This window comes from Conger conger, chromosome 4 (assembly GCF_963514075.1).
Source record: "Conger conger chromosome 4, fConCon1.1, whole genome shotgun sequence".
NCBI lineage: Eukaryota > Metazoa > Chordata > Actinopteri > Anguilliformes > Congridae > Conger > Conger conger.
Genome location: NC_083763.1, coordinates 45,068,373 through 45,095,345, shown reverse-complemented (window position 1 = coordinate 45,095,345; position 26,973 = coordinate 45,068,373). Strand labels below are relative to the sequence as shown.

General features: G+C 40.5%; 2 protein-coding genes and 1 long non-coding RNA gene across 4 annotated transcripts in view; 1 reads left to right on the top strand and 2 right to left on the bottom strand.

The window, feature by feature from the left end:
• The window catches only part of rab6ba (RAB6B, member RAS oncogene family a), an 86,301-nt gene extending 84,480 nt beyond the window's left edge, over positions 1-1,821 (bottom strand). For both annotated transcript variants that reach the window (XM_061237922.1, XM_061237924.1), the window contains exon 1: positions 1,599-1,821. In XM_061237922.1, coding sequence (XP_061093906.1) covers positions 1,599-1,668 — 70 coding nt within the window. In that variant the 5' untranslated portion in view covers positions 1,669-1,821. The remainder of the gene's footprint in view (positions 1-1,598) is intronic.
• Positions 696-6,114, top strand: LOC133126095 (uncharacterized). Its single transcript, XR_009708496.1, has 3 exons — positions 696-865; positions 5,015-5,250; positions 5,433-6,114. It is a non-coding gene; the product is annotated as an uncharacterized LOC133126095 (long non-coding RNA).
• Positions 2,632-24,987, bottom strand: slco2a1 (solute carrier organic anion transporter family, member 2A1). The gene is made up of 14 exons (XM_061237921.1): positions 24,858-24,987; positions 17,163-17,300; positions 16,296-16,458; positions 13,109-13,321; positions 12,926-13,021; positions 12,372-12,511; positions 11,597-11,669; positions 10,701-10,865; positions 10,035-10,245; positions 7,396-7,543; positions 6,743-6,912; positions 6,120-6,184; positions 5,379-5,499; positions 2,632-5,232 (listed from the first exon to the last, which is right to left on the bottom strand). The coding sequence occupies exons 1-14, from the start codon at positions 24,903-24,905 to the stop codon at positions 5,112-5,114; spliced, it is 1,872 nt and encodes a 623-aa protein (XP_061093905.1). The 5' UTR covers positions 24,906-24,987; the 3' UTR covers positions 2,632-5,111.
• Between the last annotated feature and the right edge of the window lie 1,986 nt (positions 24,988-26,973).

Below are 26,973 nucleotides of genomic sequence, written 5' to 3'. Positions count from 1 at the left end.
TAAAGAAGACACAGATCTAATTTATATTTACTGTCCATTTCATATGACAACACATTTCCTGGTAAAACAGGCATTAAGTGCATTGACAATGGATAACAGGCATTACGGACATCTTCCTATGAAAGGCAAGATAGATGTGACCTTTCTGCTTTAAACCCATAAACTACACCACTGGTCAATTCCAACCATCACCTGCTTAACTCCTCTCACACAGCACTATGTTGTTGCCATTGCTTATACAGTATGTACTTTTCTTATCCAAAGCAATACTGTTTCTGTGAGTCATTTGACAGCACAGCCACATAATACAAACATGTTATACAGTATACTTGCTGTAGACACTGACAGTCCGTGTACAAATAGGCAGGCAATAAAAGGCATGGAATTAATCGCCAATAGAGATTTCATATGTGTCAACGGACTATCGTAGAGGATTATGGGACTAAATTGCTTAGTTGATTTATCTGACAATATATATCCTCTGCAGTTGTACCGCTCCCAGCAGACACCGTGATGTGCCCGGCTGTCATGGCAATGATGAGACATTTCCTCCTCCTCAATGTCTCTAATATGTTTAGAGAAGGGATGACAAAATAAGTCAGTGATTAGATACTCCGGGGATGCGCAGTGCCATTTTACCACATCAACATTCATTGTTTCCAGCACTCTCAATCTGAGCTTGCATATAAGAAAGATACTGACATATTCTCTTGCTGCCCATCTGATTTGTATGAAAAATAAGGTTGCGAGCCGTGTCAGTTTTCGGTATGGACAGAATGCCAAGGGACTGCTACATACTGTAGAGCCACAGCATCACCGAGTTGAAAATATTAACAGACATTAATTTCTTGATGTTCTTCAAAAGGTACTTTTCTGTCTTGTTTGTTTTTAATTGTTGGAGGTATAGAAGCATAAAATATTCAACTGTAATCGTTTCGCGAGAGAAACAAAATCAACGAAGACTGCAGCTAAACAAGTTATTCTACCGACAGTAGCAACCTGGGTGTGTCTCAACACACAGGAAATTATTTATTTATTTTTCTGTTCCGAAGCAAGTAGCTACAGCTCTCGTTTGGAATAAGATCGCTTGACATTACCTGCTTATATTATAAAAATGAAGTTGCTTGATGGTAGCTAAATATTTAGGACATTATAACGTCATTTTGTAAAAACGAAAATGAATGTAAGTCAGGACGTAAATGTTGTGCAAAATATAGCACAACATTTATAATGCAACTAATGTATCATACTGTCGCTGAATTCTCAACAAAAGCATTATTTCCCTTGAACCAAAAAGTGATTTAGCCACCATTTATCGCATTAGGCGGTATTAAACTTGCCATTTTTTACTGTCAGTCTCTGTCCGTTTTGCTTTAGGGCCAGCCAAATAACATTATGAAACAAACTAAAATTAAACTTGCGTACAACAGCAGTACATAAATAGCTTCAAATAAAAACTAGTTTCCCAGAAAACAACAATCTAGCATTTGTTTCTGCACAACCAGACCGATTATCCATTTCATTAATTCCAGCAGGTGTATGCTGGTTCATGTCCTCGCAAATGAAAATTAGCTTAATGAATTTAACGTTAGACTCACCGCTTTGCTCCCCTAGAAAGACGAGTTTGAATTTTCTTAGAGGGTTCCCAAAGTCGCCACCCACAGACATGTTTGGGTTGTTTTTCGTTTTTTATTTATTTATTTTTTACTGTAGCGGATAATTAATCTGCGTCCCCCCGGTTCAGGTACTCTTGCTGTGGATGCTCGCTGTGTAAAGCTACGCTTGAACCCGCTAAGCGACGGGAACGATGCACCGTCTTGCCTGTCAGTTTCAGTTGCATGTGCGCCTGCGCGGCCTCTCCTCTCCGTTTGTCTGTCTCTTTCTCGCACATGACGTCATGTTGGACAGGAGGTACTGAAGCAGCGTAGGAAAATATCTCCCTTTACTCCAATCTTTTGCATGGAAGTAATTCACAATTTCTAATTGTTTTCGTTAAGTGTTTTCTACATTCTATTGTGATACTTTATGCATTTTTCTTTAAACTTTTTTTAAACAAAAGGCAATAGCAATTCCTTTTATTAAATCAGTGATAATTTAATGCATGCATATTAAGCCAAAACATGTGTACTGACTCATTAACGCAAATCATGTATCAAGAATTTAATGTGAAGAAATTATGCTCAGTTTTTTGTACATCTGTGTAAGTAACTCAATAAAATCAAAATAAAATAAAGTATTTAAATGTATTCAGAAAAATATTAAATAAAAACCTGAAAATGACTTAATAAGTCTAGCCTATAGACCCATTTGAAATGAATAACCTAAATTGACCCAAGTGTAATCTATTTTCTGAGCAGTCAAACTAAATAAGTTGATTTTGAATCTGATCAGTTGCATGATTGCAGTATAAAATAACAAGTTTGGAAATTAGATTTTTTTTCTTTTTTTTAATGCATTTACGTGTTGAGTTGAGCTGGTGGGAGATATTTCAATGGGAGGACCTAATGTGTTCATTAACGTGACAATAATTCTATGTTCAAAAGAGAAAAAATGTAAAACTATTTTCTGCATAAGTATATTTTTCCATCACATTTAGTTTTTCTTTTTTATGTGAAATCATCAAGGCATATGGATATTTATAAATATATGTTTAATATGTACAAAATCTCACATACATTACACACAGAACCACTTTCTGACATCACAACAAATTGCAGCATCTTTTTATGATAAAATTGAATTAACAGGAAACAAGTAATTGCGAATAAAACCATTACATAATTGACTGGTAGAAAGGGTATACAAAATGAACATTTTGATATAAAATAAATGGCATGTAGCTTTGGTTTAATCATATTGAGTTTGACAGTCAAAAATATAAAATACTAAATTTAATAGTTTAATATAAAGTTGGCAATTGGTTCTAGACAAACGTTGAAAGCATTGACCTCATACGAAACCGTTATTGATCCTTTAATGGCAGTGGGTCCTGTAATCGGATATCAATATTAATCATACCATAATGAATCCTTTTAGTTAAAGGTCCCCCAATTTTACTTCACAATAACAAAGAGTTGCACCACTAAATCCATCCTGAAAGTGAAGTATTATTGTAACACATCTTTGTTTTAAATGTTGGGAATACATGAATAGAACTATTTTCATGCAACTATGCAAGATTGTTCCAAAAAAGCTGCTTTGATTGGAAATTAATTCCACTTTGGGTCTTTGTCTTACTGGCTTTATATTACTTACATACTGTAGAATTTATATTTTTTTAAAGAAACACTGTAAATATTTATAAATCAGCTTAAGATGGTTAACTTGTGCATGCATGATATATCAGTAAAACATTTTTACTGGGGTTAATAAAAAAAAAGTAAAGTCATTTTACTTCCATTATGCATTGGTCAAATGGTAATTGTACAGTTAGGCTTTGGTTTGGCTTCAGCCAAAAAAATGGCTTTATGCACATTTTGGATGGTTTTGAACAGGAAACTTTCTATGAAAAATCAACTCAAACCCCCTGGAATAAAAGTAAGGTAGCTTTCAGCCCAAACTAACAATAACAACAGGTGCCATTGCATGAGGGTTAGGCGGCATAAGATACAGTACAATGCACCTCACCAGTGACCAGACATGAGTGACCTAGTATGTGAGACATATACATGTTTGACTAATCACTGCCATTATCAGGCATATGTCACTACATTAACAAGAGATAGACAATATATAATCTAAAAAGAAGTACAACTTCTCTAAAGTTGCTTAGTTATATGTTTAAATTGAATGTATCCTTAGGGTAGTCAACAGAAATTTGCCCATAAAACAACAAATTTGCTTGTAAGATAATCTTTAGCATCTTTGCCCTTTACCTTTTATCTTTATACATTCAGTCACTTTATTAGGTAGTCATGTACAACAGCTTTTAATGATAATATTTAATCAGTCAATCATGAGGCAGCAACTAAATGCATACAAGCATGCAGACATGGTCAAGAGGTTCAGCTGTTATTTTTTATCAACTGAGAATGGAGAAGAAATGTGATCTTAGTGACTTTGACCGTGGAATGATTGTTGGTGCCAGACAGGGTGGTTTGAATATTTCAGAAACAACAATCTCTAGTTTTCAGAAAATGCAAATAACGAAAAACATCCAGTGAGCAGCCGTTCTGCAGGCAAAATGCCTTGTTAATGAGAGAGGTCAGAGGAGAATGGCCAGACTGGTCAAAGCTGACAGGAAGGTGACCGTAATGCAGATAACCCACACATTACAAAAGTGTTATGCAGAAGAGCATCTCTGAACACACAATGTGTCAAACCTCTAAGTGGATATGCTATAGCAGCAGAAGTCTAAAAATCGAGTCTAATAAATACATAATAAAGTGCTCACTGAGCGTATATTACTCTATAACAGTAAAACTACCCATTTCCATTTCCATCAGCTGTGATTTAAAACCAGCTCAGGGTAAAATACAGTATCAAATCATTTTCTGTGCTAATGATCTTGTCTGGTGTATTAGAACCTATGAAATACTCTTAAAAAGTGCAAACCTGCCTTCTGGTCATCTTGGTTGGCTCAATTGCACTAGTCAAGATCAATAGAGCACAGAAAAGTATTTGAATCCCAAACAATTATGTACTCAGGTCTGTTTAATACATGAGACCCCTTTTGGACCACTGAACATTTGTATGTTCCCTTTATTTTGGTCAATGCAGGGTCTTACTTCACAGAAGGTTGACACGTTGCATGAAACAGATTATTTTGTCTTTACTTTTGAGGGTCAACAGAGCAGTAAAATTATCTGTGCAATAAAAAGTTTGTAGTGAAAGTTACTGGCTATAATAAAAGGAGACATACCAAAAATTATAACAAGGTCTGACAAGGTGACCAACTTACAAGCAGAACATTCCATACGCAGCAGTGCGTGAGGTAGGGTCCTGCATTACAAGTCGCTCCCAGCTTCACAGGAAGGTGCTGTTTACTGACACAACCCTCTCATTTCTCCCTTAGAGTGAGGCTGGATCCAGAGCACATCATTGCCTCAACAAACCGGGAGGACACAGGGAATCAGGCAGGCCAGTCCTTTCCCCACAGCATGGCGAGCATCTCACAGAGACTCCTCCAGCTTATTCCCCAGATTGTACTCCCTCATTCGCTGTGCCTTCCAGCCCACCATGGCCAGGAAGAAGATCCCTGTGGCTTTGTAACCCATCTGGAGGCCCAGGTACCTGGCAGAGGATAGGAGGGTAAGTAAGTTTGCCGGGGTAGGCTACTGGCCTATTCGTTTTTTTAACGGTGAAGGCAACCTTGGTCTCCTGCCCAAATGGCTTCCTCCAAGAGGAAAACCTCGGGTCACAAGCAGTTGTCCTCTTACCTGTTTCTAAGGAGGTCATTGTCATAGTAACCACAGGAACCCTTTTTCCCACAGGTGCTCTTCCACATAACGCAGGAGGAATCGATGACCATTCCAAATATGGCAGGAGCAGGTAGCCAAGCTTGGAAAGGAGAAAGGTCATCCATTAGTAACACAAAGCAGAGTTTACCAGTATCCATTGTGATGCTTTTCTTTGTCAATATGTTATAAGGCAAAATTCTATAATTAAATGGAGACCAGGTTCATTGCTATTTTCTAGTTTGGGTAAATTAAGCTGATTGTCGCTGGGGGGCGCTATAGCACTGGATTACACATAGAGGTAAATTCCAAAAGAGGGCATTTCTATACTGTTGCAAATGCCTGAGTTAATGTTTATAGTTTAGCAGCTGGTACTATGCTTTGACTCCAATTAACCGATAGTGGTACAACCTATTTTTACCATCTTTACCATCTTTGACCCTCAAAAGTACCATCTTTGTGCAAGATGTTGTCAAGATTATAATTATTTTTTGCATGTACTGAAAGAAGACTTTGTAAAGTCAATGCCAGTCAGTACCTCAAGCATCAAGGCAAGCAAAACATTTAATCAACAGCAAGCCATATTGTTTCAATTTCAATCATTGTTTTAAGTATTCCCTCTGAGAGAAAATAACAGTCAATGAAAAAATTAGTCAATGCTTTTCCACTGTTGTGCTTAATCCACCATTGAATAAAGTCCGTCCTCAGTGAAATAACACTTACCGAGTACTCTCATGAGCATGAATTGAACTCCAATAGCAAAAGACTTCTCTTCTTGAGGAACAGTCCTACAGGAAAAGAAGAATAACCAGGTTATCATATACACTCAATGAGCACTTTATTAGGAACACCTACTTATTAATGCGATTATTTAATCAGCTAATCATGTGGCAGAAGTACAATGCATAAAATCATGCAGATACCGATACGGAGATCTGATGGTTTGAGTATCTTAGAAACTGCTGATCTCCTGGGATTTTCACACACAACAGTCTCTAGAGTGTGCAGAGAATAGTGCAAAAAAACAAAAAACATCCAGTGAGCAGCAGTTCTGTGGGCAGACATGCCTTGTTAAAGACGCCAGAGGAGAAGGGCCAGACTAGTCAAAGCTGACAGGAAGGTGACAGTAACACAAATAACCACACATTACAACAGTGACAGGCAGAAGAGCATCTCTGAACACACAACACGTCAAACCTCTAAGTGGTTAGGCTACAGCAGCAGAAAACATAATAAGTCTAATAAATACCTAATAAAGTGAGCTGTTCCACAAAAACAGATACCAAATTTCTGCATTTTATGAGGATACTTTGAAGGGGAGCGGTCAGGTGAAGTGTAGGCTTTACCTGAGCACCATCATGTAGATGGGATTGTGGGACAAGCTGGCGACGAACGCAGCCAGGGCGATGAAGACCATGACAGGCAGGAGGAAGTGGGGACAGCTGTTGGAGCAGGAGCCCGGCTGCGCACTTCCTGCACCGTCGCCATCACGAATGCAGCTGCAGCCGCTATAGGCCTGCGAATAGGACGGACCGACTTAGACAACCAATGATAACGCAGCTCTCGCATTCATGCTATTACCCACTTATTACACATTTAATCCCAGCAGAAATAGTTGTTTGTCTATCTTACTGGTCCATCTTATGGTACATTTTAAAGGCCACTTCATATTTTACATCGTAATAGAAAATACATTCTTGGCAGTGGCCTGGCACACAGACTGTTAAGCACTTTTAAGCAGTTTTCCCTGCTTAAAATACTTTCGCTTGATGTTTTGGCTAATTGTTGATCGATCGAAACAGGAAATTGAACCTCGACTGAGTAACTCCCGTAGGTGCCCCTTTTGCCCTCGCCGCGCGGCTTTAGATTCCAGCAAAAAAGATGAGCTTCATTAAAACTCAAGGAAACAAAGGACAAGAGAACCATCTGGAAAACTGTCTGTCTTCTCCAATGTAGCATTTTCTCAGCACTTTCAAAATGGCGGAGATGGGACACTCACCTGGACCCTGTGAGGATTCAGAGGGTTGATGGAGAAGTTGGTGCAGCCGGCATCGCAGGGTGAGATGTACTCTATGCCATCTGAGCCACACACTGGGTTGAAGGCATGCTTGAGGCATGAGCAGTTGAGGTTACACACAGCACTGGGCCTGCAAGATACACAACCAGACTCACTATTACACTTCCTGAGCATATCCAGTAATTCTCTTTAAAACAATGCAAAGCAGCAAGTTATTTTCCCACCAATTGCATTCCAAAATAATCCACAATTTTTATAGAATCAACACATGCATTTCTTTTTGTATTTTAGAAACATTGGTTTAAAGCCCAAAGTAATTTAATTCTATTTCTATAACACTTTTTACAGTGCTGAGTGGTTTCAAATCAATTCAAGTGTGAAATTGTATTTATTGTTGTCTATTCTTGGAGATGTGTTGTTTGTGCAGACCAGGTCATTCTTTTATATTTACCATGAGAATTACACTGTGCAGTATTAGTGCTGCCAACTGACAAACCTTTGTCTTTAACTATAAATGGCCACTTACAAGTCCAGGCTTTGGTGTAATACGCAGAGTTTATTGTGGCTCCGGGGGTGACAGTTTTACTGTGGGAAGTGCTGCAGTCTGTTCTGAGACTGCACCAGTGGGAGCGTAATCACACCGTCCCAAATATGAGAAATGTCAGACCAGGGACGTCTCTGATGCACAATTCAGCCTCAGACGCACATTAGACAAAATATTCTATCTTTTCTTTGAAGGTTTTGCATTCTTATGCTGAATGCTCTGATTAAAAGAAGATGAACCCATATCATGAATCCATCCTCGTAAATCAAAATTCTGACGCACAGGATCTTGCTAGGGCAAAGCACAATCCTGTGTCACCCAATCTACCACCTACATTGTTAAGATACATGTCTGGTGTATACGTATATATCTAAAAGATCTATAAAAATAGTAATAGATTTGGATTTCCGGCAATTTTATGTACAGGCACCACACATTAACTCTGCTGCATTACATTTGTGTACTTGTAAAACTGCAACAATGGCAGTTTTCTCACTCTCCCACGCATAAGCACTTTTCTGTCTGCTATTTAAATTAGGCTCTTTGGTTCAGTTTATTTTGTTGTTTTTCCAATTTTTCATCACCGCGCACAAAGTGCATTATAATATTGATTTTAAAGGGTGTGAACTTGAAACAGAATAATTATTTTCTGTCAAATACTTCAGAAAGGAAAAAGATAGACTGCAATGTTTAAAAACACTGGCCAGCATCCTTCAAGGAGGCTAAACACAAAACCCTACTATCAGCATAATTTCACACTGGATTGAAAAAGACTGATAAGGAGTCACACTAGCAGAAGAGCATTTTCACAGTGTGAGGTTACTGATAACACAGTGCACAGTAAGATGCCGCAGACTTGACGCTGAAAAGCATGCTTTATCAGGGTTTCTGTATTCATTTTTGGGCCAAAATAAAAACATGGTTTCAATGCATTACTAATCTACTGCTGCTGCGTCTCAATTTATGATTTTATGCTCTGGACCAGAAAACAATTGGCATTTAATCGTTTGCATAATATACATAATATCAATGTTTCTTAGAATCACTGATATTTCCCCATCCAATGAAAACACCATGGATTTCCTTTGTTTGCCTTGTCTAACAGCAGTATTCTGGCTTTAGACAACACAGTGTCATAATCCCTTTATCTAATTGTTTCCTCAGTTGACCCTCAGGAATAATGTTAGTTTATACATAGCAGCAATATGCAGCAGTGTATGGACATACACTATCATCACATACTGTATATCAGTGGTCTCTAACAACTTTCCCTTAATTAGCCTCATTAATGAGTGTGAAAGAATACACCTGCCTTCTTAATTCCTTCATTTATATACAGCAGTGGTCTCCAACCCTGGTCCTGGAGAGCTACTGGGTCTGCTGGTTTTTGTTGTTACTCCGCACTTAATTAATCAGGCAGAGCAGTTGATTACACAGTTAACTCATCTCACCTGGTTACCTGGGTCTCAACAGGGTGCTGATTTTAAGGTGAAAACAAAAACCAGCAGACCCAGTAGCTCTCCAGGACCAGGGTTGGAGATCACTGCTGTATATAAATGAAGGAATTAAGAAGGCAGGTGTATTCTTTCACTCTCATTAATGAGGCTAATTAAGGGAAAGTTGCTGACTATTTTATTTTTATTGGTCATAGGTTATTTTGCTTGCCAAACCATAATGGAAGTTTGATGCTATCAGTCATGCAAACAATAATGTATAGCCTACATGTGTTTATCAATTATTATTTTATAGCAGTTTTTACTGTTTCTAGTATATCAATATCAATATTAACATTATAACTCTTGACTGAAACACTTTTGACCATCCTAACAGGTACAAGCAAGTACGGATGTTAACCACAGTATCCTGGTCAAATTCCCACAAAAACGGAGTCACTGCATTTGGCCACCAACCCATTCTCTAAATCTACACAGTCACACAATTCCCCTTACCCATTCTGATTCTGGGGGGTCATCACTGAAAAACAGGCATAAGCAAATCCCATCATGCTAAAGCAGAGGTCTCTCAGAGGTGCATCTCCTCTATGCATACAGTACATGAGCAGCTAGAGCTGGCTGACCTGTGGTCCTCCTGGTGTCTGTAGCCTGTGTTGACCCCGTGGACCTGCTGCGTGGGGCAGCCCATGAAGAAGAGTGGGACGCACAGCAGGACAGAGATGAGGAGCACGGCCACAGAAAACCTGGGGATGGCCTTCAGGGACAGGCCCACGCGTTTCATGATCACCCCACCGATCAGCATCCCCACAGCAACCATTGGCAGGTTCATCGTAGCTGCATGGGACAGGAGGCAATGCCTTTTCAGTCAGGAAATACGTACCGCTGATAGACAAGTAAAGCTTCCAAGTGTATCTGGAGTTCTGAACCCCACATGCGTTTAGGGATGCCGTCCATATAACTGTATGTCTTATATATAAGCTGAAAAGCCTGTTTGAGAGGATGTACCCTACTGGAAAATAAGCACAAAAGTCCATATTGATAATGGGTGTGCAAAAGCCCACATTGATAATGAGCGTTCAAAAGCCCACATTGATAATGGGTGTTCAAAAGTGCACAACGATAATGGGTGTTCAAAAGCGCACATCAATAATGGGCATTCAAAAGCGCACATCGATAATGGGCGCTCAAAAGCCTACATTGATAAGGGGTGTTCAGTCTCTCCAGTAAGAAGCCCTATCTGCCTTCCTCCCCTCCCTCCATCACATCCCCCTCCCCCCCAACCCCCTCACCAATCAGCAGGTTGCCATAAGCAGGTGAAGTGCTGTACTGTCGCTCCAGAAACTTGGGCAGGAAAGTGGCCAGGGCCGCAATCACAGAGGAGAAACAGCACTGGGTCAGAACCAGCAACAGGAAGAGTGGACTGAAGAGGAGCCTCACAAAGAGCCGGGGGAACTCTGAACCGGATCAGAACCAAAGGAACACAGATACACACATTACATATGCATTCATGGAAGCTCCAATGTGACGTGTGTTAAGTATCTAAACAGTGATTTGGTGCAAATAAGTCGCTTTATGTGACAGTAGGTATAATATGCACATTTTTAATGAATGGAATTCAAATCTCCAGAAAATAAATCCATCCATTATCTGAACCCACTTATCCTGATCAGGGTCGCTGGGGGGCTGGAGCCTATCCCAGCATACATTGGGCGAAAGGCAGGAATACACCCTGGACAGGTCGCCAGTCTATCTCAGGGCACACACACCATTCACTCACACACTCATACCTATGGGCAATTTAGACTCTCCAATCAGCCTAACGTGCATGTCTTTGGACTGTGGGAGGAAACCGGAGTACCCGGAGGAAACCCACGCAGACACGGGGAGAACATGCAAACTCCGCACAGAGAGGCCCCGGCCTACAGGGATTCGAACCCAGGACCTCCTTGCTGTGCTACACACTGCACCATCCGTGACGCCTCAGAAAATAAATATATCTGAATAATAATTTGCTGGAAAAAAAAGTGACTGAAAAAACAGAAAAATAATATATTATACATAATAATAATGAAATGCCATTCTATCAAGGAGAAATATAAACGGTGTACAAATGATTACCACACTGCTTGCCAGCAATTGATTATTTTACTAACCAAGGATGGGGCAGAGGCAGTGGAAAACTTACTCTTGATATCCGAAAAGGAGATCTCAGCAGTCTTTGGATTTCTGTCCAAAAACTCAACTTCAGTTCCAGTGGCCTGTAATATAAAACATGTGGCTGAAGCACTGCAGTCTATGTGCACAAGTTATAGACATTACTTTGGAAAATTTCAATGACAAAGAAAGCATTTTTTTTTTTTGCTATTCAAACATATTATTATTTAATTATTATATTTAATCATATTATTATAATTAAGCCTGCAGAGAGGCTTAATCTGAGGCTTGTCTGTCATTTGATTTTATCCAAAATCTTTCTGGAGAGTTGAAATGCATTTGTCTGACACAAGCTGGGGGAAAGAGTTATGCCTATTCTCACTGGTTCATTGAATATGATACATTTGAAACCGGACGCCAGCAGTCATTGAAGATTGAAGGTTAATGTTCTCCTTTCACTGGCTTCATTTCCTACTCAGCCATCTGGAACAGGCCTATCAATGTGTCCAACACCATGCTGATCCTTCTGCAAATATGTTGTTATTACATACTGACACCAATGGAGAAGATAGCAGCAGTTATTACTTTTAAGCTGCCTCTCCAATTGGCACTGCTCCAGTCACACATCTCAAATACAAGAACTTATCACAGATAGCATTATCTGTTCAATCTACTATCTTATCTGAATTACCAGCTTGCTTAACTGAAATTTTAAGGAGTGTGGCTGTGTGTTCCCTCAAAGTTCTGAAGGTTCAGAATGATGGATTGAAAGGATTGGGAAGAAGAGGTGGAATGATGTCACCTACATTCTCCTCCGTGCGCATGACCCGAGGAAAGAAGAAGTACGGGATGGATGTCAGAGCCAGAAACCCAGAGGTGACCAAAAGGCCCATCCACCAGGCCCCCACCCAGCGTGGGTCAGCGGGGGTCAACTCCATCATGCCATCTTGGAGAGGAGAGAGATCACATGTAACCATTGGGTTGATGAAGAAGTTGGACATAAAAAAGCGCTCCCAGGGATGCAGGTCAGAGGTCCCTCACAAGAAGGTCCTTTCACCCTATGCAGCAAAAGGCATACTGATACAATGCAGCAGCCATGTGAGAATGCTGACACAGAATTTCATTCAAGACATTCAGAGGTGGAAAGTCTAGGAGTCAGAAAGTAAAAGTCCTGTTATGTGTTACTTCCACCTATAAAGCCAGTTGATTTCACTCTTTAGTTCTACCTCCAGGCTAGAGAATTGTGCTAATTAGCAAATCCAGAACAAAATACTGGGGAGGACTTTTACTTTCTCAACCTGGATTTTCCACCTCTGGTGCTATTACACCATAACTCCTTTTTAGAGTCTACGTTCGGTACCTGGGATTCTGCCCACGTCCACAAAAATCCTCAGCATGAAAGAGCCCAGCAGGAACCCCAGGACTGGTCCGAACACAGACACCGCGAAAAGAATGGCTGCAAAGCAACAAGATGTTAATGAAGGTATCCACCGTCTCTGGAACTTCTCCTTTGCGATTCAAGGCAATGGTAAGAGAGGATTACCGATGTACAAGGGGGAGTCCCCCGGTCTGGCGAAATCATCCACGTAGGAGATGCCGAAGGGTTGGACAGGCACTGAGCCCACGCCGAACAGCAGCTGAGCGAAGGCCATCAGCAGCCACAGGTTGTTGGTTTCCGTGATGCGCTGGGAATCCCCCTGGCTACAGGTCTCAGGATCCGTGGCGTTCCTCTGCACCATGCACATGTCCCGGACACCTGTTGCACAAAAGCAGCCTGCTGTAAAATCCAGCTATGCCCGCTGGACCAGCCAGAAAATTGAGCGTGGGTAACTTGTCTGAGCAGCTGCGTCAAAACATAGCTTGAGCTAGTCAAACCATGTCAAGCTGGGAGCTGGTCAGAACTGTTGAACCAGCCAAAACCATGTTGAGCTGGGAGCAATTGGTCAACAATTGGTCAACCAGCTACCAACCTAGCTTGAGCCGTGATCAAACACAGTTTATATTTTGCGTCTCAGAACTGTGGACACTTATTCCCTTATACCCAATGCTGATACAGAGCATAAAATCATTGTGTTGCAATTATAGAAATGCTCTGAGAATGGCTAAGTACCGCACACATTAGAAATCCTGAAATACAGGTGTCCAAATCTAGTCACGGAGGGCCAGTGACTAATTAAATTAGGTTGATTGGAGTCCCCAGCTAAGACAGAATGTTCTCACAATGTTAATGGAATGTTTTAACATTTTGGTGCCACGTGTTGGGAGACAGACAAATTTGTGTATTGGACCACTTCACATATGATAATGACCGCTATCAGTTTCAAGGTTCCCCCTCTGGGGATTTTCCACTGGACTCCAGGGGGGAGCGGGGCAAGGCCTCACAACCATTAAGGATTTGAATGGCTCAATCCGAGGTTAGGCGCAATTCCTTACCACCAATCAGAGGTTACACTTGGATTTGTAGACATATTTGAATATATGCAAATGTATTCATTTAAAACATCCCAAACACCATTGCTCTTTGGAACATTTTCCTGAATGTAATAAACTTTCCTGTTTTCTAATGATGAACATCGGATCTGCTTCTTCCTGTGACAACGGTCATCTTACTGGTTCCTGGTAGAACTTAGATTTACTAACACACGTAATCTTATAACATTGTCATTACATGGCACCAACATTGTGAGGATGTTTCGTGTTAGCTGGGCCAACACACATTTTTCTCAAGGTCTTAATCAATTAATCAGAGCTGTTTGAAAAGGAAACCACAAATACCTACAGACATTACAGCCATCCAGGACTGGAGTTAACACCCCTGGATTAAAGGCTTTGGAGGCTGCTTGCTAAAAAGATAAGATGTGGGCTAAGAAGAGTAAAATATTTTATTCTTGCAAACATCCTAGTGACCTTTGCAGGGTACTCCAGCAAAGCCGCTTTCAGTGGTGGAAAAAAATGAGACATAAATCTCAAAGAAAATGAACCGTCTGAGTGACAAGTCAAATCTTGGCTTTTCTCGGCCGCACCGAGATTGTCCGGCTGGATTTTGTATGGGTTTGCAAAGCACCTGCTGGCTTTCCGAAGCACTGAAAATGCATGCATCAGCACAACAGCATGACACTAGGATCCTGAATTATGCTAAGCTGGAAATGACTCCAGCGCAGGTGATTTTGCCCCACATACACACACACTGGCACTCGCATATAGCATTTGCAGCTCAGAACCCTGTTTTTAGCTGGTAAAGGAATGTGTAAGAACAGAGCAGAATATAACCTACCAACCAGAAATGTCCTTACTTTCCAACTTAGTTACTGCATCTGTAAACCAGAAAAGTGCACCCCCTCTACATCCGGCCTTGTAGTAGCTCTTTGTGGATTCAGTATGTCGAAATACACAGTATACACTCACAGCTCTTGCAGTATTCAGACCCCTTCACCTTTTGCAGACTTTATTGTGCTGTACATTTAATTTTAAATGGATGAAATTTGCCGATCAATCAACACTCAATAACCCATAATGACAAAGTGAAAACATGTTTTTAGAAATTTTAGCAAATGTATTAAATCAAAAACTCAAACCCTTAATTCAATATTTTTTAATAGCTCCTTTGGCAGCAATTACAGCTTCAAGTCTTCTTAAGTAAGTCTCTACAAGCTTTACACACCTGGTTTTGGGAATTTTATCCCATTCTTCCTGACAGATCCTCTAAAGCTACGGACCTCTCTATTTAGCTGTAGTCTCCCTATCCGTTCTGCTGAGAAGCACCCCTATAGCTCATGTTGCTACAACCATGCTTCACCATAGGGATGGCATTAGCCAGCACCTGGTGGTTGTCAGATATAGTGCTTGGAGTTGCTAAGTTCAATTTTGTCTCATCAGACCAGAGAATGTCTTTCCTCAAGCTCTCTGAGTGAAATGCCGTTTGGGCTGTCATATGCCTTTTACTCAAGAGTGGCTTCCGTCTAGTCACTCTACCATAAAGGCCTGATTGATCGAGTGCTGATGAGATAGTCGTCCTTCCAGCTGGTTCTCCCATCTCTGCAGAGGACTTCTGAAGCTCTGTTAAGAGTGAACCGTTGGGTTGTTGGTCACCTACCTGACCAAGGCCCTTCTGCCCAGTTACTCAGTTTGGCCAGATGGCCTACTCTAGGAAAAGTCCTGGTGGTTCCAAACTGGTCCTTCCATTTTACAATTATTGAGGCCACTGTGCTCCTGGGAACACTCAAAGCTTTAGAAATGGTTATATACCCTTGCCCTGATCTATGCCTTGCCACAATTATATTGCGAAGGAGTTCCTTGGGCTTCATGGCTTTTTTTCCTGACATGCAGTGAGAATTGTGGGACTTTCTAAACTATGTCCAATCAATTTCCCACAGGTGGACTCCAATCAAGTTCTAGACACATCTCAAGGATAATTAAAGCAAACAGGATGCACCTGACCACAATTCGGAGTGCCGTAGCAAAGGATCAGAATACTTTATGTAAACGAGAGATTTCTGTTTTTGAATTTTTATAAATTTCTAAAAAACATGTTTCTACTTTGTCATTATGGGTGTAGATTGATTGGTAAAAATAGCAATTTTATCCATTTAAAATTAAATCTACAACACAATAAAGCATGCAAAAAGTGAAGGGGTGTGAATATTTTCTGAGGCCACTGTATAACTGATGTGTGTTACCATAGTTCTAACCAACTGACACCGAAATTCTCCATAAATTCCCCCTGTTCTTACCTGCTAATGCAGAGGAGTATTCGTAGGGCTTGGATAGGAAATGAGGTAGGGTGAGGATCATGGCACTGATAGACATGAGCAGACCGCCAATCCCAATGATGCGTGGCCGATGGACCCGGCTCCCGAAGTAGCTCACAAACACAATCAGCACAGTGTTCCCCACCTGCAAGCAAAGGGAGAATCTGTTAGACTGTGAGGACGTTGCTGGAGTCCCGCACAGACCTAACCAAGCTCACATTCAGTGGTCCTGTGAGCTGAAAGAGGGGTGTAACCGTCACCTTGCAAGAAAGATATGGCCATTTCAGATAATGTAACACCAATCGTCAGAAGGATGCCTGTTGCAGAGGGATCTCTTTCCTAACATTCTGAGGCAAGATAACATTAAGCATAATATTTATAACTACCTTATTTCTCCTACTTAAAAGAGTGCCTGAGATGCAAGCAAAGTGCCTGCGTGTTTGTGTGCTTTACGGAGACATTTTCTGGCGAAATGAATGCCTCAGTGCAAATGCGTCAAACTCTAGCCTTGGAGGGCTGCAGTGTCTGTAGGATTTTTGTGGTTATCAGCATCAAATCTGGCCTTGAGAACAAGTCATGTGGATCCTCCAACCAATCGAAAATTCAAATGAGTCGCCGTCGTTCAACCGCGGCAAAGGCCAACGGCCCTCCAGAACTGGACACGGACGCCCGGGGTGCGTCCCAAAAACGACAAAAACGCATCCTCCTTTCCTCCACTCGCCTCCTGCCTCCAGAGATGAGAGGAGGAAATGAGGTTACATTGGGGCCGACGTGCCTTAGCATGAGGCGCGTGAAGCAGATGGTAAAGTGCGTGCCCCTCACGGCAGCCGGGGCTCAGGGTTCGTCTACCTCGTGCAGGGAGGAGATGATTCCGGAAGAGGAGCTGCTGAGGCCGAAGCGCCGCTCCACGGTGGTGATGGTGCTTTTGAAGTACGCGCTGTAGAGTAACTGAGACAGCTGCAGGAGGCCATGGCAGAAGACAAAGACCTGGAGAAGAGGTGGAGAGAGAACAAAGTACATTCACTGCAAAAACCGATCTCGTACAAGTATTTTAGTCATTTTTAGACTTTAAATCTCATTTACTACTTTTTCGAAAAAGATATTGCTAATGAGGTAAAACAATTTTACTAATTTCAAGATTTGTAAAAAAATTCACTTTTCAAGCAAACAATAGTTAATTTAAGTCTCATTACAACATTTGTTGTACCTATTTGGACTTTAAAGATAAATATCACACTTATATCATGAATTTTTATTTTATGCCGGGAATTCTCAATGGATGGAAAACAAGGTCAGAAGGTTTTATTGCTTATTGGACACAACTTAAAATAAGATATCCAGACTCTGAAGATGTTGGTAAGTCACAGACATCAGGAAGTCATGGCATGCAAGGGATGTAACAAAATACTAAACATGACTACTTTAATTTACATAACATTGATGAGGCCCAAACATTATGGTGCCCTGAAATGAAGGGACTATATGTAAACACTGTTGTAATTCCTATATGGTGAAACCAAAATGAATAAAAATGCCCTTTATTAAAATCTGACAATCTGCACTACCACATACAATTTTTTTTAAATCACAAATCTCAAATTGTGGAGTACAGAGGCAAACAAATAAATGATGAGTCTTTGTCCCAAACATAATGGAGGGCACTGTATATTCTTGATTTTTTAACAGGTGTGTGAACAAGTTTGATCCACCTTTATACTTGTAATGCTGAGTCATGCATCTAAGGGCACGGTCTACCTTATGCAACAAATGCATGCTTTTTAACACTGGCAGAACGGGACAGGAGGCACCATTACAATGACAATCATGGCGAAACAGTAGCTCATTGCCATGCCGTTGACATGGTGATGTGGCTTCCCGCTTTACTGGCATGTTCAATTACACTGCCACAATCTGAAGGCATGCTTCACGAGACTCTGCCGTCAGATACCCATGTCACAAAATGTATTCAAACTGCCGTGATGATGACAGCCACACATTTCTGTCGGATTGTATGCAAGACAGTACATCCTTGTTCCCATTACCGCAGCGGTCGTGTTGCAAAAAAATGTTACAGACCACCTTAGTATTGCATTGGTAAAAATCGCACAATAGCATATAATTCAGGACAACTTGTTCAGATTCTTCTGAGAAAAACTGGAGCAAATTTATCAACTCTGGCACAACCTGAATACAAACTGTACGCCTCGCCATATTAGGCAATCGCTGACGCACCTCCAAGTACCTACTGTGCGGTACTGGGGAAATCAGTCAGGTGGTTTATTCTAAAAGAACAGAATTAAACCCTTTCCTCAGTCATGGATTTGGCACATTGCCTAGACACACAGACAGACTGCAAACAATGGGCACTAGGGTTTTAAAGACCAATGGCATCATGTGTCTTCTTGCATATTTGCTATTCCTACAAAGGAAAAGGGCAGGTAATGTATGGGTAGGCTGCATGAGGAGCAATCCTTCCAGGTCGTTTCTCACAATGCTTTATGAGAGCTGTTTACTGGACATCTCGGTTTCTGGAATAACTCTCCTTACAGCCCGGAGAGCAAGTCAGATAAAATCCTTTCTTGGACAGGCTTCCAGCAGCCTGCAATACGATTTGGCTTATACGCCTGCATACATGTACTGTACTACCATAGCAATGCAAATTTTGAGATTTGGACAAAATTTACTGAGAAAACAGATATCTATATCTTCTTCTGTGGTTTACCCACAGCAATGCCTGATTCTGTCTGATTCTGAGAGGGGGTTTGGAGGCACATAAAGTGCGTGGTACTGTTGGTACAAGTCCTGTCTATCTTGTGCTAAACGATCCAGCAACATTCCTGTTTATTTACTATGACAGACTAGCAAATCCCTTCACATTGTCAATTAAATTTCATAATCTTAAAGAATACAGAATTCAGTATCGCTTTAAAGAATCTGACCTGTGAAATTATACTGTCTGGACATAAGGCAAAAAGGCATACTGAGAGTTTAGGAGAGTCTGTGTTTCAAGTCTGAAGACTTATTTAATCTCCCCCTCAGGACTTTTTGACAGACTCACAACAGCAATCTATCTTTCAAGACACTCCATAACTCAACAAGGCTCCCGGCCTGAGAAGTCAATGATGGGATGTGCATTGGTGTTAGCAGGGCTGGAGTCATCCTTTCTCTCAGCAAATCCTGAAGCTTTGCCTCCCAGACTCATCTGATGACCTGGATGTTAAATCATCTAATTTCTCAACATTTTATCATCAAATCTTTGCACAAGGCTTTATGAAGCTATGCGCATGTACACAATGGATATTTTAAAGTATTTGGGCCTGATTTGCCAAGACCTTTTACATACACAAAACTAACAACACAACCAATGATTGATGCAACATAATTATTATTATTAAATTATGGGCTTTGCATGTGCCAAACAGTTTTTTGCATGTGCTAAAGGTTTTAATATATCAGGCCCTCCCTGCTGAAAAAACTGCTGAAGCTAGGTTGTAAATAACTGGTAGCTGGTCAACCAGTTCAGACAAGCTACCAGCACTCGCTGGTTGACGAGCTCACACCCAGCTTGACCGGCTTCATGACCATTTTTAAGATGGTCAAGCTGGCATAGCTGGACTTTACAGCAGGTATTTCTGATGCTTGAAAATGGTATTTTGTGTGGTTTCCTTCTTTGGACATATAATTAGGCAACCCTGTGGCAGCTTGTGGATGATTGCAACAGATGTTATCAGTACTGCTTTTGTTTTCAAAATGGTCTCCCTCATAATTTGTAGTTGTGTGTTCTCTCATCCACACTGAGCCCCATCCACCTGAAAAACCAAAGAGTTAATTCCCAGGAACACTTTCCATTCCATCTGACACAACCCTAACATCAAACCTATCAACGGGAGAAGCATGCTGTCCAGCCATTCCCAAACAATATCATTAATCACTCATTAATAGGGATCCCGGATGTTAGAGGAAGGATGTGCTGACAAGCAACTGAAATCGAATGAATTACTGATGACAGTCAATCCACCATAGTGGAACATGGTTTTCAGGCGTTATGCAACGCAGTCAGGTGAGTAATGGCAGAGCGTGTGGAAACATTGTGGTCCGCGGTTTGTTCATGTCAACAGCTCTGACTCACTGACCTACAGCCTTGCAGCACCATCGTTGATATTTGTTTTAATGGAGAATGTGGATACACTTCTTAAACCTCTATTTATGTTGTGAGATCGTTACATGTGCAATTCCCTAGGCAGCACCAGGTGGACAATGCCTGTGCACTTTCTACATAACACAAAGCTTGCTGTAATACAGCCAGTTCGTTCGGCATCCCCACAACATCTGTAATCTGTTCTACTGATTTTAGATGCCATCGTGGCATCCTTTCACCTTTTTCCATGAAGGTGCATACAACATTCCTTTGCAGAAATAAAATTACTATTAGAATTGCAGCAGTGACAAACCAACATTCGCATATTCACAGATATTGAGAGATATTGCATTTGCCAAATGGTTAAGACAGACCCACAGTTACCGTTGTCACACCCGCTTTGCTTTCATACAGTCTAATCAGTCCATAACATACAGTCTCATGGAAACTGAATATAAAACCATAGGTGATGATGAAGAAGATGCCCAATATATAAATAATCCCAGCTATCATCACAATGTGTTTCAGTGCTATTTGTACTCATAGATTTGGTCACATAACCTCTTCAGAAAAAGAGATATTGTTATCAGTATTTAATTCCGCTTAACATGTTTTACAACAAATCAAAATGCTAATCTTGGTGCAATTATAGCAATGCTAATGAAGTATGACAGGCAAACTTAAATAGTAAAACAAACACATCTTGAATTTGACTACAAAAATGGCCACCTGGCAAAGATGAGAGTCACTCATAAAAATGACCCCACAGTCACTGAGAGCAATGGTAGGCTGTGGAGGGAGGAAGCAGAGAGAAGTTGGCCTGCAGCTGCAGGTGACTAGATAACCAACCCTAACCTTTATCGGTCCAGCCTGCAGCAAGAGTGGGGCAGAGGAGTGAGCCACATATTCAGTTGAAATTTGTACTGTGTGTGGTTTCTGTGCAGTGCTGTCATCCATTGTCTGCACCAAGCAGCAAACAAACTTGGTTACATAGGTTACAAGGTGGGATTTGAACCCTGGGGTCTCACTCGTTCAAATATTTGTTAGACAAACGCGTTACCAATCAGCTAAAGGCCAAATCGCCCCTAGCCAAGAGCAATGACGTTCTTTTGAATTTGAGTGCAATGTCATCAGGTCGCATTGTGGCGGTAACCTGCTAAGAGCCTTCGCTTTCACTGCATTTTAGCGTTATAGCTTACTAGCGAACTAGCTGAGCTAACCCTGCCACATTAGCATTTCTTTATGTAGCATAAATTCTTAAATCCCCTTCAGAACTGTGTGCTGCAAGCAGCAGGAGGCTGAAACTCATGATATGGTTTCATTGCAGCATTTGCAGCCCCTCAGTCAGCCGGGTTCATGGCCTACAACAGTCATTCCGCGTAGCTGGGATGGGTGGGCCACCTAAATATTATCCCATCCACACCTATTTATCTTGCCCGAACTACCACACCCAGTTGTGAATTTCCACCTAGCTCTGTGCAGGCCCAGCTATATGACTACTGCTGGCTACACTGCTGCAATAGTCATGTGTGAATGTACAGAGTCAAGCAAAAGCAAACAGGCTGAAGCGCACACGTGCCTATTGCTCGGAATTACTCATATGCACTGACTGCTCATACACGTTCATTTATAAACAAGTTCCACACATTAATATTTTTATTTATATGGTTTATAGGGAAAACGTGCATATACAGAATTCCTCCTGTCTGAATTCCTGATTTAGGTGAATCTGGACAAAACATGACTATGTTTAGGTAAGTTCTGAGCTAGGTAGCCTGACACACCCACACAGAACTCTCAAACACTGATGAGTATGAGCATTGCTCATCTAACATGACAAGTAAATCTGACTGGTAAAATAGCCTCTATGTGTTTTGTCTTACAACGACTTATTACAAAGTGTGGCCACGCAGCTCACCCTCTTGGATTTTTGCCATGGAAATATTTGAAAATGTAATTTGAGGTCTAGCGCTTCAGAGCAGCACGTCCATGTTATGTTGCCATTATGAATTGACAAGGCAACATTTCATTATTTTTTGATACCATGTCACGTATATGTCATTAGATAATATTTTTCATAAAGAACAACACATGCTTAATTCAACCACAAGTGTCCATGGTGGTTTGTATTAGATTCAGTGGCTTTTAAGCACAGAAGTGCAACGGTCCCATGATGAATCCAAACAAAAATTTTCATAAATGAACCACTCATATGGACAAATTTGTTCTTAAATCACTTGTACAACTTGTTTCATTCATAATGTTTTTCCTATATATAGAATTTTTTTCTGAAGTAGGAACAAAATTTCAGAGTGGTCTCGACCTGTCATATGAATCATGTAAACGAAACATTAATTTCCTTCCAGGAAGGAGGCTTCCAGTGCATGTCAGTGCCGCTCGCCTGGCACACAGAACTCAGATTAAACTTGCAGATCAACTATGGATCAAGATTCAGCAACTGCGTTGCTTATGTCTCACCTGAAATGTTTTCAGAAACATATTTTGTTGAGCTTTAATTTATGAGTTTTCTGAAGTTTAGAGCATTTTTGTACAAAAAAAGGAAGATAAATTTATGATAAGAATGTCATGATATGCCATAGAAGGCATGAATGTGTGAGTATGCAGTATAAATAGATGCCGAAAAGTCAGCAAGTATCTTTTTAACATTTAATAGATCTATATTTGCAAACCTGGGCTTTAGACAAAATTAAAAAATGTTTTAAAAATTTAGACAACGTCAATGTCAAAGAAAATACATGAATATTTAATATTTCACGTTTTCATATATTTTCTATAGTAATATTTTATTCCATGTAAATGCTCATAACACACATTTAGTGGGGGGGGGGGTAAACTTATCAATCAATCTTGCCTAAAAACACATTTTTGTGATGTTGTAATGAATCAAACAAATATGGCTGCATGTTAACACCAAAGGGCATGAACTGATACACAGAAATGCGCAGTAGAACAGTCGTTTAAGGTCAAGTCAAAAGGCAGTTTGGTTATCAGCGTGTTTGACAAAAGGTTATCAGCACTAGAACAAACTGAAAGCACTACACTGTGAATCAATACAATTATTATATGTGGAAGCTATTGGTAAACTTGAACAGCGAAACAGAACTTGTGCACTCTAAAACAAAGGGTTGGATTTTAGCATAATCAAAGTACGGTCCAAATTAATATTTATTATTTGGCTTTATACAATGGTAAATAGTAAAAACATATTTCAATGCAAAAAGAAAAAAGAAAAAAAAGTGCCCTCTGTCCCTTAATTTCAGCATTGTATATCCCGAGGAATAAATATGTTTTTCAAGAAAGACTTTTCAATACTTTAAAAGAAGAGACTTTTTTTTACTTTCACTTGAGTTTATTTTTAGCTAGGCACTCTGACCTTTAACTGAGTGAGATTTTTACACACTACCCAAAGTACAATTTCTGTGTACTTTTTCCACCCCTGACACACACACACACACACGCACGCGCACACACACACACACACACACACACACACACTCTCTCTCTCTCGCTCTCTCTACTTTAAGAGTACAGTATGTACTCATAATGTAAGTACTGCTTCCTGTGTAAGTGATGCACGTACATCATGAAGCAACACAGGATTAATTAATAAGGAATGTGGACCTGGTAAACAACACTAAGTGAAAAGCAGGTTCGCACACCTCAGATAGCTTCCAGCACAGTCATGCACGTGGAGACAATAACAATCAGCCATGCAGCCAAAGCTCATGTCATCCACTTTTTTTCAATCTACCTTTTAAGCATTTAAGTTGATGCAGTTGGTCCAAATATCAATGCAAAACTATGAACAGACAGAATCCCACTTTATCTGCTGACATCTGGTAGCCTGGGACGATAGCTACTACATTTACACAACCGCATTATACTCCGCCCCAATTATGTACCAATTGTCCAAAATATAGCCTACCAGTAGTCCTTCATTACCAGCTGAATGACAAAGTGTGGAAGGAGGACCTCATAACGTAACTGTCAACAAGACTACCAAAACAAATCTCCAAAAAAAGTGAAATCAAACAAATCAAAAAGACATGTCTTCTTGCATTATATGGCATATTAAACATTATAACATTTGTCTTTGCTCACAAAAAATAATTAATTAATACATTTATAAAATCACTACTAGCCTACACAACTAGGCTACTTTTTTGGGCAAATTTTACCTTACTACTCGGGTTTACAGACTAAACATGTTTATACGCCAGGGGAATTTATCAAAGCATAATGATGAGGCTTATCGTGATAAAATAGCCCATTTTAGTCCTGATGCAAGTATCGGTATACAACTCTTCAATATATATAAATGTTTCCAATAATAATAATAATAATAATAATAATAATATTAATAATAATAATAATAATACTCGTACCTTAATGTTGTAAGACAATGAAGTCATTTTGGATTTAGTTTTTTTCATTTCCCTGGGGTAAACGGTGTCAAATTCCACGCGAACTGTCGAAAGGTCTGTGTGTACTGAAGTTGGCTGTATCTCCAGTGTGACGGGCTCCATACCGCGGTAATCTTGAATGGGGTTTTATGTCTTTTGGTGATGTAATAGCCTAGACTCTGCCCACAAATTTTGAGAGGAGCTCCTGGACGATTCTGTGAAGAATATAAGATAAGACCATATTTGGCACAAAACATTGAATATGCATTTTGATGAACATGTCGTTACTAACATTTATAAAAAACTAAAAATCGTGTACATTTGTCGCTGGGCAATAGCTACGCTAACTAACATCAGTTGCGTTTTTAAGCTTTTTTTAGTAAAGAGTTATTTACTCATTTCGCGTAGCTTAATTACGTGTTATCTGCTAACAAGGCAATACGCGCAGTAAATAAAAACCCCATGGAAACTAGGCTAATAACTTCCACCCCGCCTGGGATAAGGGAAACCTGTCGACTAGTGCGGGAAAAGATTGTTCAGTCCTAAGTAGTAGTCCTGTGTTAAAGCTGGATGAATAAGGATATGGTTAAAACGAACATCAGGGGCCAATGAAATTGATGGAAGTCATGTCACTGATACGGTTAGCCTAAATCACTTCGCTCCTTTTATCAGTATACTTCAAAGCCCTTGGTTTTGCTGTTCCACTATTGCTTTAAATTTTCTCTCACAGCAAAAGACTCATTGGAGGCCTCATTAGGTTAACACAGTGTCAAAACCATGGACAAAAATATTTCAATGCCAAAGGCACCAATTCTAAAATCTGATTTTACATGGGATATCGCACACATACCAAAGCAATATTTGCCCCGAACTCCTCCTGCCGTTCACCTCTGGCACGCTGACCCTTATCTTTCACTCTAGCACGATTTACCCATAAAATGGTTATCCCATAAAAGTAGCTTGTGTTTTTATAGGTAATTTACTTTCAAAAGTACTATACTATACTATACTATACTATACTAAACAGAAGGTAATTTCATTCACTTTAATAAAACAATATTTTTGGCTGGAATTCTTAATGGGAAAAATTATCCATAATTCTACACATGGAAATACATTAATTGCCTGCCATTAGCCTCAAAAGGCATCAGACTATAATCTTAAAATTTTTTTTAAAAGTAAATATTCCCAGATACACTATTCCATTAACTTCATGAAGACGTCCTATGCCAATGACACTCAATTCTTTCTTTCCTTCCCTTCCAATACCATTACATTACATTATTGGCATTTGGCAGACGCTCTTATCCAGAGCGACGTACAACAAAGTGCATACCCATAACCAGGGCTAAGTGCGCTGAAAGACCCTAGAGGGAAGTACAATTGCAATTACTACCCGTACAACAAAGATAAGGACCAGGGCCTATTTTATTTTTATTTTTTTCCAACAAATAAACAAACAACAAAGCAAAAGTGACCAAACTTAACTATCCAAATACTGCTTACCTAGCCAACTAAAAATACCGAAACACTACGTAAATCACAAAGACAGCAATTAAGGATCACAGGGAGGGATGGGGAGAGGTGCTGCTTGAAGAGGTGCATCTTCAGTTTGCGCTTGAAGGTGGGGAGAGATTGTACAGTTCCACCACCGTGGAGCCAGAACAGACAGTAGTCGTGAGCATGAGGTGGAGGTTCGGAGAGGGGGAGGTGCCAAGCGGCCTGTGGAGGCTGAACGAAGAGGTCTGGCAGGGGTGTAGGGTCTGATGATTTTTTGTAGGTAAGCTGGGGAAGACCCCTTAACTGCTTGGAAGGCTAGCACCAATGTTTTGAATTTGATGCGAGCCATGACAGGCAGCCAGTGGAGGGAAGTAAGCAGATCACACAGTCATCACACAGATCTCTGCCTGCTTGGCTCATATCTCTGCATGGGTGACTTCCCACCACCTGAAGCTTAACCTTGGCAAGACAGAGTTTCTCTACATCCCTGCTAAATCCTCTCCGACAATCGACCTCTCCGTGATTGTTGAGGACTTTGTAGTACCCTCCTCCCATACGGCCAAGAATCTTGGGGTGACTCTTGATTACCACCTCACCC